At 53.6% G+C, this 12,343-nt stretch overlaps 1 protein-coding gene across 2 annotated transcripts in view; it reads left to right on the forward strand.

Moving 5' to 3' along the window:
- PAX5 (paired box 5) overlaps positions 1 to 12,343 on the forward strand; it is a 226,902-nt gene that overhangs the window by 14,264 nt on the left and 200,295 nt on the right. For both annotated transcript variants that reach the window (XM_074994011.1, XM_074994013.1), the window contains exons 4-5: positions 1,884 to 1,948; positions 7,598 to 7,726. In XM_074994011.1, coding sequence (XP_074850112.1) covers positions 1,884 to 1,948; positions 7,598 to 7,726 — 194 coding nt within the window. The remainder of the gene's footprint in view (positions 1 to 1,883; positions 1,949 to 7,597; positions 7,727 to 12,343) is intronic.

The raw sequence follows: 12,343 nt of genomic DNA on the forward strand, positions 1-12,343 counted from the left end.
AATAGATTTGGTTATGTGCAGCAAGGCATGTGCAGGCATACACCACTGCTAGAAACACAGGCTGCCAGCTGGGGGCGCTCTGCTAATCAGCTGGGCAGAACCTGAACCTCTCCTGGATGGCTGCCCAAGCGCTCTGCTTACAGGGAGTGCTGCTCAGCACCCTGGGCCATTTCCCATTCTGCAGTTTTCTGGGCAAGATGGGAGAGGTGGGGAGGGAGGCAGGGTCACTGATAGGAAGCACATCTCACCAGCTGTGTCTGCTCAGTCCAGACAAAGGGGGAGGCCATCTGAGTAGGAGCGTAGCATATTGGGCTGGGACTCAGGAGACCTAGACATAGGTTTTATTCCTGGCTCTCTCACTCTCCTGCTCCAAGATCTTGGGCAGGTCATTTCCCTTTTTGTGCCTTGGTTTCCCCTTCTGTAAAACAGGGACCATGGTCCTACTCTGCTGTGCAAAGAGTCATAAGACCTTTTGATGGAAGAACTCCCTCTGAAGCATGAGGTGTTGTTCCACTTGTGGTCGCTACCAAATGGGTGCAAATAATCGAAAACAACTGAGTGGGAACAGAAGCAAATACTGCAGAGAACTGGTGTTATATAAAAGAATCTGAATGACAAGGTCCTGGTCTGGGAAAAACTTAAGCTTCTTCCTTTTTGCCTGGCCGTACACACAAATGTAAACTCCCTCTGTAAATGTATGCGCCCGAATGAAGTTTTGGTCTTCTTAGGTGAGCATGTCAATGTGCAAAAAACTGGTGCATAACCAGGCATAAGCTGGGCGTCTAGCTTTTTCAATAGCCCTAGGAGAAATGATCACCACAGCATGCTGTCAAAACAGTGCATAAATCACACACCTCTACTAGGAGAAGCTTGGAATGAACTATGTATTAATTGAGTCAAGCCCACCTCAGTATTTGCCCCTGATTTCCTTCTGCTGAAGTCACTGGCAACACACCCATTTATGTCCTGGGGAGAAGGCTCAGATTCTATATCTTTCTGGTTAATTCATTGCCATTATTGTTTCTGCCAGCACACTCCTGGTGCCTTTCTTGCTACCTTTCCAAAAAGCCAACACACACCCACCTTAAATTTCTCAGTTCCTTTCTATGCCACATACACAAGTGTAATGGATGCTGCTGTGCGGCTGCATTGCTGTAAATTGGGAGTGACCCTCTGAAAGTCATAGAATGACTCTTGATTTCCACGAGTGTAAATGAGAGCAGAAGATAGTCCAAATGTACAAGTAGGACCAGCTAATTCTGGAACGTTGGCATCTTGCATTTGGTCCAAGATTTGGTGGTTTCAGTGTCACTTGAGGTGAAAATGTCAAAAATACCAAAGAGACTTAGGAAAGTAAGTCCCATTTTCAGCAGGGCCAGATGTTAAAAGGGATTCAGGCTCCTAAAGATAGGCGATAGGTGCATAGTGGGATTGTGAAGTCTGTTGAAACCTAACACACTGAAATCAATGGGAGTTTGGCTCCTGCATACTTTTGAAAATTCATTTTGGCATTTACCTGTGTTTTCAGGCAACTGAAAACCTTAGAGGCTTAGAAGCCTAAATGTCAATGACGCATGGGCTCCTCACTCACCTAGGCCTGGCTCCTGAGAAGTATTTACATGCTTTACTCCCATTCCTTTCAGTGAGGTTCCTAAATGCCTTTCAGAATCAGGACCTTCAGCACTTTTGAATATTTGGCCCCAGACCTGCTGGGTGTTTAGCTTTCACAGCTTTTCAATGGAAAAGATGTTCCTTTACCAGCTCAGCGTCCTGACTGGACAAAATCGCTTTTGATGTTCTCCGTGTGCTGCTATTATTTACCCTTTCTACAGTGTGCAGGCTGAATAGTAAGGAGCCCTTTGTTTCTTTTCAAATGCATGCAGGATCATCCGAACTAAGGTCCAGCAACCACCCAACCAGCAAGTCCCAGCCTCCAGTCACAGCATAGGTGAGTAAAACTTATTTTATATTAAAAACACACACAATGGAATACACCTAGTCTAAGGAACTTTTAATCAGTCGTCTGGACAGATAATTCTGCATAAAACACTTCAGCACACGTCCTAATGTGCCTTCTTTGTCACGCTGCAAGGGCTGAACATGGTAAATGAATTTTATAAATACTGCTCAAAGGTTTTGAATTTTACTGATTATTATGATAAATAGCTTTCACTGTGAGACAGAAAATTGAAATCTAAACCCAAACCCCCCACTAATGGGGGTCTATAGAATGTCAGATAATTAAAGTAATAAATCAAGAAAGGGAGACTTATTCATAACATTTTCTGCATCATTAGTCAGTAAGTAGTTTTGAATGTGTTTTTTTCTTTTATCAGCCATCTCTAATTCTTTGTGCACTTGCAGTCTTGAGTGAAGAGGCACCAAAACTTTCCAAACTTTCTTCCCTTCTCCTTCCTGATGCCAATGTTCAGCCCAGAATGGGCTTTAGCCAAGTTATGACAGGAGATAGCAACCCCCATGTGCACATTTTTGTTGTTAACAGACTTGGTGACCTGTGCCCAGCTTTCTTCTTTATGTAGATTTTGATAGCTCTAAACAATGTCTAGGCTTGTGTTTCCCAATGTTATTTGGCCACGGAACCCTTTGAAACTTGAAAGAATTTTGAGGAACCTCTAATAACAGCCTTTATATGGCACTGAGGCCCAAATCCATCCCCCCACCCCCAGGATTAACCCACCTCAGCCCCAAACTGGCCGCCTGGGACTAACCCATCCGCACAAAGAGGCCCCCAGTTTAATTCATCTGGACAAACTCTCCTTGAGTTAGCGCCTCTTGTTACCTCACCCAACATGGCGGATGAACCTTCCCTAGCCACCGGTGCTCCTCTGACTCTAGTCCCAAGGGCCTGATTTCATTGGCTAGTAGCAGTATGCAAGGTGAGGATGATTCAGGAACCACACGACCTCTCTGGCTACCCTTCTGCATAGCCATTGGTTGCCCTTGCCCCACCCCCATTACATGTGTGCTGGCTGCTTTGCGAGCGAGGGGCTTCCTGCCCTGCTGCCACGGAAATAATGGAACTAAATTCAGTTGGTTTAATGGCCGGATCCCTCCCACTGCCCTACTGGCTGTTAAACCAATTAAATTTAGTTCTACTGTTTCAGCAGTGGCAGGGCAGGGAGCCGCAAATGACACCCCAGAGATGCACGTGGCTCCCGACCCCTGATCGTATCCTTCTGGAACCCTTATTTTCGCTGAGGGGAATCTTGGGGCTCTGCAGAACACGGTTTGGGAAACAGCGCTCTGGGCGGCTGCACGCATGTCCCGTGTTTGTCCTTTATGGGCACGTTCATTTGAATAGTAAGGTGGAGCCTGTCTCTGATGATATTTCCGTTTCCCACTGCATTCAGTGCTCCTTATGCGCAGAAAGCGATGGAGGTGGTGAACCCTGGGCATCATTTGCATTGGTTGAACTGGCTAATCCCTAGACGGCTACGCTGGCGTTTGAATTCCTAGTCACACGGTGGTCCGTGGAGGGCTTCTGAAGCAAAGGGGAAGGAGGGTAGCTTTGGGGTGAAGGAACAAGATTAGGACCTAGTCAGTCTGGACCTGTTACCCTATGCTCTAGAAAAGGACCCCCCCGAAGCCCTGCTCACTTGTGGGTCTGGTACCTCATTCTGCAGACAGCCCCGGTGGGCTCAGTGTGAGGAAAGGCAGTTGAATCCGTTCCTCCCCGGTAACTTGCAGCTAACGCTCACTCCCCAGGAGTGTCATGCAGTTCCCCACCTTTCTCAGGCCGAGGGCCTTTTGGAGAGGCTCCTGGGGACAGCACTGTCCAAAGAGGCCAGGCGTCCCGCTCTAGCCAAACACCTGGAATTGTCTGATCAAAGTGCCCGAAGTGCGCGGCTGGCGACAAGCTGCAGCTAGCGCGACTGATAGTTTAAGGGTCGATTGTGTTACCAGTGAGCTCAATAGCTACACTCCCGATGGCTTCGGGAGTCTCCTCTGGGCCTTCGCTGAGACAGGAGAACCCCTGAGGGAAGGTCAGAGGTGGATCCAGGCGCTGTGTCTGCAGAGCACAGGCGGAGCACTGACTCTCCGCTGGCATGCTGGGATTAGCAGCTGTGGGATGGCAGCCCCTCCTGTGTCTGGAGAGGGGACACCTGCCCTCTGCCCTGGGCCAAATGCTCACCCTTGCATGGCTTAGTGAGTGATGGAGAGTTGGCTGGGGAGAACCTTAAACAGGCTCTAAACAGCACTGGCTGGCTGCTCCGGATTTACACGGACCGTCATTACTGCCACTCCCCACAGGGCAGGGCAGGGCAGGGCAGTACCCACCTGCCTGACCATGGACGTTCCACCAAGGAGAAGCCGATTGAATTTGTGTCCTGTGCAGCTCCTGGTGGATTCTGCTCCATCGTCAGCCCAGCTGGGCCTGGCCACTCTGTGTGCTGGGCTCTTTGGTGCTAGGTGCTGTGGCAGACCCCTGCTTGTGGGCGTTCCTCCTCGCTCCAACTCTGCCGGGTCTTTCACCCGCTGGGGAGCTGCAGCCTGGTGCTGACAGGGCCAGGCAGTGAACCATGCGCACAAATTCTTCCCATGCCCCAGGGCGAGCGTGAGGAGGGCTGGGAAACCAAAGGAAGGAGGCTAGGGGCTGTTCCCATGGTTACAGGGGGAGTCAGTGCTGGGGTCTGAGCTCTTGGCTTTAGGCACTAATTTCCTCTGTGTCCTTGATCAAATCACTTAACCATCTTGCCTCAGTTTCCCTACTGGGATGTTATTTCATCACTTGCTTCTTAGGAGTTGGGTTGGAGGTTAATCGGTTTGTGCGCACAAAGCGTGTTGAAGGTGTAAAAGTGAGAGGCAGCCATTCGGACACCTGGCTTCGGAAGTTTCCCATTGCTGGCACTTGTCTGGCTCTTTCCTCCTATTTAGTACTCTGGGTAGTGCTGGCCAATGCCTCCCTTCCCCTGATGCAGCCACTGCCGTCAGGAGAAAGGGTTCATGCAAAAGGCTCACTGAGGTGCTGCGCCAGGCAGGTTACCAGCCCTGTGGTTCCCTCGCTACTAATACACCAGCAGTCTTGGGCTGGGGCGGCAGGCTAATTCCGCATCCTGTTAGATTCTTTGCTAGGGGCTTAAAAGGTGATGCGAAATCTACAGCACAGAGAATGAGTCAATTGGAGAAAGACAAACGGCAGCTAAAACACCACTGGAGCAGTGACATTGGTGCGGGGCGGTAGAAGGTGTGCAAGGGGTGTGGCGGGGAGGCAGCTCAGACGTCTCTCCCTGGGGCACAAGACAAGCACAGGCTAGTTGTTATTAAAAACTGAAGCCTTGGAACCCCAGTCGGACACTATTGTGCTAGGAGCTGTACAAACATCAGTTGGCACGGGAAGTAGGGGTGCAGCGGGTGCTGCGGCACCCCCAGGTTTTGTGCGAGCTCCCACCCGATGGCCTGGCTGCCCCTGCTCCTACACTTGGGGCTTTGCACCTGGGCTTTTGCTGCTGCCAGCTCTGCACCCAGGGCTCTGTTCTCTGCCCCACCCCACGGTCCTGGCTGCAGGGCCCACACTCTGGTCTGAGTTTCAACACCTTTTACTCCTGTCCACTCCTGGAGCCCTGATCCTGTCCTGGCCCCAGCACTGCACTGAAGCCCGATGTCGTTCCCCTAGCTGTAGTGAGGTCCCTCAGCACCCAGCAGACCTGGGCTCTAGGTTTCCAAGTCTAGGGGCTGGAGGCTTGCAAATCTGTCTGTCGTTCTGTGCGTTAGCCAGGGTTGGCTGGGCACAGAGGCAGAACAGTGGGGATGGCCAGGCCCTGCCACTGCCCTGCATCCAGGCTGCGGTAGGAGGAGGCTCTCTTGCCCTCCCCTCTCGCTGTACCCCCAGCCCAGCCACCGTGTGCCCTCTTTCTCTGGGGGCAGCATGACTGCAAGCCTCTGCTGCCCTCCTCCAGGTGGCTGTTCAAGCTCTCGCAGGGGTTCAGCGTCACTTGGGGCTGCCCAGCCCCTGCCCAGAGCCCAGTCATAGCCCCTGTCAGGGAGAAAGGGAAAGGGAAAATGCTCAGGCCGCTGGCTGCCCCAACAGGCCTTCCCCAGCCCAGATCATTCCCTCGTGGATTCCTCTCCTTCCGTCCCCTGCTTGGCTGCAGAATTCTTCATTTAGCAGGCCCTTGCTTTGGAGCATGCCCCAGGGCTGAAGCGGGGTGGGACACTGAGGCAGGGCAGGGTGCTGAGGCAGGATGGGGTGCTGAGGCAGGGTGGAGCAGGGTGCTGAGGTGTGTGGGGTGCTGAGGTAGGGCAGGGTGCTGAGGAGGATGGGGTGCTGAGGCAGGGTGGGGCAGGGTGCTGAGGTGTGCGGGGCGCTGAGGCAGAGCAGGGTGCTGGGGCAGGATGGGGTGCTGAGGCAGGGCAGGGTGCTGAGGCAGGATGGGGTGCTGAGGCAGGGTGCTGAGGTGTGCGGGGAGCTGAGGCAGGGCAGGGTGCTGGGGCAGGATGGGGTGCTGAGGCAGGGCAGGGTGCTGAGGTGTGCGGGGAGCTGAGGCAGGGCAGGGTGCTGAGGTGTGCGGGGCGCTGAGGCAGGGCAGGGTGCTGAGGCAAGGCGGGGTGCTGAGGTGAGGTTGAGCGGGGCGCTGAGGTGGAGCAGGGTGCTGAGGCAGGCCAAGGCATTGAGGCAGGGTGGGGTAGGGTGCTGAGGCAGGATGGGGTGCTGAGGCAGGGTGGAGTAGGGTGCTGAGGTGTGTGGGGCGCTGAGGTAGGGCAGGGTGCTGAGGAGGATGGGGTGCTGAGGCAGGGTGGGGCAGGGTGCTGAGGTGTGCGGGGCGCTGAGGCAGAGCAGGGTGCTGGGGCAGGATGGGGTGCTGAGGCAGGGCAGGGTGCTGAGGTGTGCGGGGAGCTGAGGCAGGGCAGGGTGCTGAGGTGTGCGGGGCGCTGAGGCAGGGCAGGGTGCTGAGGCAAGGCGGGGTGCTGAGGTGAGGTTGGGCGGGGTGCTGAGGTGGAGCAGGGTGCTGAGGCAAGGCGGGGTGCTGAGGTGAGGTTGAGCGGGGCGCTGAGGTGGAGCAGGGTGCTGAGGCAAGGCGGGGTGCTGAGGTGAGGTTGAGCGGGGCGCTGAGGTGGAGCAGGGTGCTGAGGCAGGCCAAGGCATTGAGGCAGGGTGGGGTAGGGTGCTGAGGCAGGATGGGGTGCTGAGGCAGGGTGGGGTAGGGTGCTGAGGTGAGCGGGGAGCGGAGGCAGGGCAGGGTGCTGAGGCAAGGCGGGGCGCTGAGGAAGGGCGCTGAGGCGGGGTGAGGTCTTCTTGGGCCAGAACTGTTCCATCACCACTCTGTCTTGGTGAGGGCCTGTAAAGCCCATTGCGTGGGCGCGCATAGAGCCCCAGCACGCCCCTTGTGTGTTTGCACACTGAATTTGCTCGACCAGCCCCTGTGTACGACTCGCATGTCAGAGGAAATACAGCAAAGTGGGCATCGCCGCTCAGCTTCTTCGCTGGGGCTTGGCAAAGGCAGCTGAACTGTGGCAGCTGAGGGCGTGGGATGGCGCATTGCGGAGCGATCCCAGCGTGACTGGGACAGCAAGCGCTGTGCGCGCGCTTTGGCTTTCTTGTCCGCCTGCATGCTGATGACCTTGCGCTTCCTTGCAGCCTCCACGGGGTCCGTGACCCAGGTCTCCTCAGTGAGCACAGACTCCGCAGGCTCCTCCTACTCCATTAGTGGAATTCTGGGAATTACATCCCCCAGCGTTGAAAGCAACAAACGCAAACGAGACGAAGGTAAAGGGGCTCGTTTTCAATTGGGAGGAGGGTGGTCCGGGCGGGAGGGGTTAAAAGATGGTCTCTCTGCCACCGGGTTCAATGTTGGCGTTCTGAGAACGCACCAGGCAGTTGCCTCGGACTTGGAACCATGTCATCTGCGTTTGTCACTTTAGCCGCTAAGGCGCGAATGTGTCGGGTTGGCTCCTTGCCCATCCAGGAGGGCAGAGGTGCTCTGTGGACGCTGGCTCTGTGTGCGGGTTTTCGGGCCGCTGTGGCCCCATTGATGGCAAGGGAGTTTCTTCTGATGTCTACAGAGAGCGCAGTCAGGGCCAGATAGCCTGCCCCTGCGCCACTCAGTCAATGTCAGCAGAGTGGGAGCAGGCTCGGTCCTTGTAAGCTGCTGGGCCAGCATCTCTGCAGTACAAAGCACTTGGGATGCAGCGCTTTGCAGCAAGAACACAGCTCAAGTAATTTAGCATAGTTTGCCGCCCATGTGTGCAAAGGGCGAGATACATGGTTAGGACGGCCCAGCACTGCACCTTGTGAAACAGGAGGGTGCAAAGGAGGTGTTGGGTTTATAGGCCAGTCTCTTTTCTCCGGCACTTCCCCAGCTCCCAGTGACAATTTTTGACTGCTAGGGCTGCATGAAAGACAATACAGTTTTGCTTTGTACAGAGCATTTCCTGTGGTTTTTGCATTCTTCGTAAGGCTCCTGGCTAAATGCCCCTTCACAGACTGGGAGTGGCTTTGAACATGCTTCATTACGTTTAAACAAAAGGACAAGCTAGGACAAAGGATGGGATAGTCTAAACTTGAATTTTTTAAGGATGCCTTAAATTAACCTGGCTTTTTCCTCAGAGGGCTGTAGAGAGCATTTCTTAGGGTCTCATCACAGGTCTTCCAGAGGCTAGGAAACATGCCAACCACACTGTCATCAAAGGAGTGTGGCAATCTCAACCCTGGGATGAGTTTAGGGCCTGGTCCTGTTGACGTTGTTGTAGGTGAGTGACTTCACTGAGATGTCTCGCGTGTGAGTTGCTCGCACCGGGAGGATAGAGGCCTTGGTTTGTGTTCTTTCTTAGTTTACTTGCCTTAGTTTCCATTTGCTGACGCTCCTCTCCTGCTGATGATTAAATGGCTGTATTCCTTGCTTTTGTGCAAGGATGGCCCCAAAATGCAGACGTGGCCAAAGGACACGGCCGAGGAGCTCTGTGTGTACACGCACCCACCTCCAGGGGAGAAGTAAGCCCAGGGAGTTTGGAAAGCCTGAGTCAGGAGAGGAGAAAGCAATGTTTTCTCCATGGCCTTGGGCCTCACAGCCTACTGCCGTGCTGCATTCCATTATTCTCCAGTTCATCTTGCTCTTCGCGTGTATGCCCAGAGACTGAGCTGGACTATTCAACAGTCGAATGCAGTCCACGTCCAAACAGTGAGTGTACGTGGCAGTTCCCAGCGCTGCACAGGGCAGTCAGGGCTCCTGGGAACACACGTCCGCAGATGGCGTCTAGACACCTCTTGTGAAATCCTGGGGCCACTGAAGTCCATTGCAAAACTCCCATCGACCTCTGTGGGGCCTTGATTTCACTCAGACTGTGGCTGGCTGCAGGGTGCCAGGTCTCAGTTTGGACACACAACTGCAGAAGATGTGCCCCTTAAGCAGGTGTACAGTTACACATTGGACTTTGTGAAAAGCAGGCCCTAACTGTACAAAGAAATGGTGGCGTTATAATAGCAGCACTAGCAAGCTCTGGCGTTAACTGGAGCTCCATAACCACCTGCCGTGGTGAAGAGAGCACAATGGAGCCAGGCCAGAAAATACGGAATAAACTCTCCGTCCCACAGCCCTGTTCCCAGGTGTTTGTAACTTTCCAAATTGTCCTCCTTTTGGGCTGACGCTGTCCAGGGCTGCTCTGTGTGGAAGGTGATTTTTTAAAGTGCTGAGCTGATCATCTCTGCGAGCTCTCACGTAAAGCTGCTTCGCGCCTGGGCTTTGGGAGACAGGTGATCTCCATGCTGCATGTTCTCACAAAGCTCTCACAATAGTTTCCTAAATTCCCCCCAAGTCTTGTCTCCTGCAGCTGCAGGAGAATCTCAGATTTCCTTTAGAAGATGTAAACCCTCCTAGCTGCAGAGGAAAGGTTGGGAATGTGAAAGGCTGTTCCTCCCCTATGCGCTCTGCAAGAGCAGTATTGCTCTTCAGCTGCCCAGCTAACCGGCTCCCCCTGGCAGACACAGTAGGTGGGACAGGTGGGGTGCTCTGCTAAGGGTCCGGGTAAATGGTTCCTTCCACATGATGGAATTCTTTATTTCTGTCTTCATCTGCCCTCCCTCCCAGGACATGCCGTGAACACCCTTCTTCCCCCATTCGGTGCTTGTGGCCCAGGGGCAGCTCAGTGCCCCGAGTGCACAAAGATGCCCGGCTCTAGGGAAAGGGGATCATACTGTGCTACTTCCGGAGGAGGAACACAGGACGGGCAGTGGTGGATTGTGTCCTAAAGCACAGGCACGAGGGGGCAGAGTTCACTTGGCCATTTCCTGACTCTTCAAAGCTGGACCTACACCCTTAACATTCTCTGGACCTGGCTTTCTGGGTGTTGAGGGAGGGGTCTGCATGTGTCTAGATCTCTGACAACTAGAGCCACCGCCAGGGTATCCATTGTAAATTGAGCTGGGCTGCTGTCAGAGCAGGGCTGTGGCGTGGGAGGGGTTTGCTCTCAGCTCTGCAAGCTGTATCCGGTGCTCAGTCTGATTCATTACCTTTTTTGTTCCTCTCCGCCTTGGCGTTTCTTCAGCAGCTGTCACCAGTCTTTAACTCAGTGGGTTGCTAGTCTAATGGCAACAGGGGCAAACCAAACCAGTCGATCTTTATTGGCTTCTGCCAGTGAAGGTGTCATTCCCTCCCCACCCCATTGTAACGTGGGCTCAGAGCAGATGTGCCTTAGTGGGGGATCGGTCGATTTTGCTCATCGTTAAAGGACGTACTTCTGGGCACTGACACACAAAGCGGACTTCACACAGTAGCTAGACATTGGCTTACTGCGGAGAGATGCCACCCGTGTTCTGCCTTTCAAAAGGCAGACAGACAGACGCCCTTGGGCCCTGTTGTTGTGTTGTGTGCAGACTCCCCTCTCTAACTTCAGCTGCTTTCCCTGGGTGAGGTGGGAAACCTGTGTGCAATGCGTCCTGAGCAGCTGAAGGAAGTCCATGGAGGGGGGCTGGTGTTGAGCATGGGACCCGAACGTGGGTTATGTGAGGATTTTACAAAGATCCCCATTCAAAGAAATTAGCTTAGGCCACTAAAAGCCACCAACCTTTTTAGAAATGACTAAAGGGTGTGCCTCTCTAACCTGGAACTCTCGTGTTCGGCAACATCCATAATCCACCAAGATTTTAGTTAGCCAGACAGCTGCTTATCATGAGTGTGGCCAAGTTTTTCATGGTCCCATGATGTATGTTCACAGCCACCAGTCCTGACTCTCAGTGTTCCGTGCTGTTATTTAGCTGGAATTTACCCCTAAATGTCTTCTGAGAGCACAGTAAGCAGGGGAAGTGTTGGTAATGCTGGTTGACAATACCGCCCTCTCATGGGCTGGCAAATTCTCTTGCCCAGCACCAGTTGGGTCCAGAGGTTGCCAGATGAGAGGTTCAACCTGTAGTGATTTTCAGGGGCTCAGCTCCCGAGAGTACGCCTGGGCCACCTCACAGGATCTTGAATTTCAGAGTGTGCTGAGCAGCTGCCCTCCTAAAAATCAGCATCACAGAGGGACGCCCCAGAATGGAGGTTTCTGAGATTACAACTCAGTTTTTAAATGAAGAGACTCTTCTGTTGGGATTTAGACGTTGCCTGGCAACGTTTGCCACCAGCGGTTGGCGTTGATCAGCTAGGCAGGGAAGTTCTCCAGTTCCGGCGACTGTCGCCATGTTACCCAGCTCTGTTTGGTGGTGCAGTGTGAAGTTGCCTCGGGAGGATTGCACAAAGCTACTGGAGAGAACGGGGGAAAAGGAAGAAATGTATCAGAAAGGAGGTTGTGTCCCAAGCAAACTTACCTCCCACCAAACAACTGTGTGCAGTGCTGTGCAATGTGGGTGTACAGTTGTGCTCTGTGTGTGTGTGTGTGTGTGCGCGCGTGTGTGTTTGTGCAGGACACAGGCAAACTGTGTGCAGGATGTGTGTGTAACACGTGTGCATTAGTGCCATATGGAGTGTGTTTGTGCAGCTTGCCTGCCCACCGAGTTTAGTGTGTGTTTGCACAGTGCCTGCAATGTTTGTGCAGTGGGTGCTGTACAGCATGTCCGTAGTGTGACTGCAGCGGGGCTCAGAGCGTGTGCTCGTGCTTTGTGCAAGAAGCAAGCATGCAGCGTGCTTGTGCAATGAGCATCTATGCTCTATGCCCTGTAAGTGTGTGACGTGCAGTGCGTGATTGGGTATGTACCGCTCAGCAGGGTCACGTTCCTGAAGGTCTCCACCAGCCCTGGGCTACAAGGGAAGAGATTTACAACAGGCAGCCAGGTGCTGGGGCTCTGCCTTGGCTGCTGCTGAACTCCCCTGGCAGCTCCTGCCTGCAAGAAGTTTAACTGGGCTTTTAACAGAGAGATATGACACAAACTCTCACGCTCTCCGCCAGTATTTCTCTG

Source organism: Carettochelys insculpta, chromosome 5 (genome assembly GCF_033958435.1).
Source record: "Carettochelys insculpta isolate YL-2023 chromosome 5, ASM3395843v1, whole genome shotgun sequence".
Taxonomy (NCBI): Eukaryota; Metazoa; Chordata; order Testudines; family Carettochelyidae; genus Carettochelys; species Carettochelys insculpta.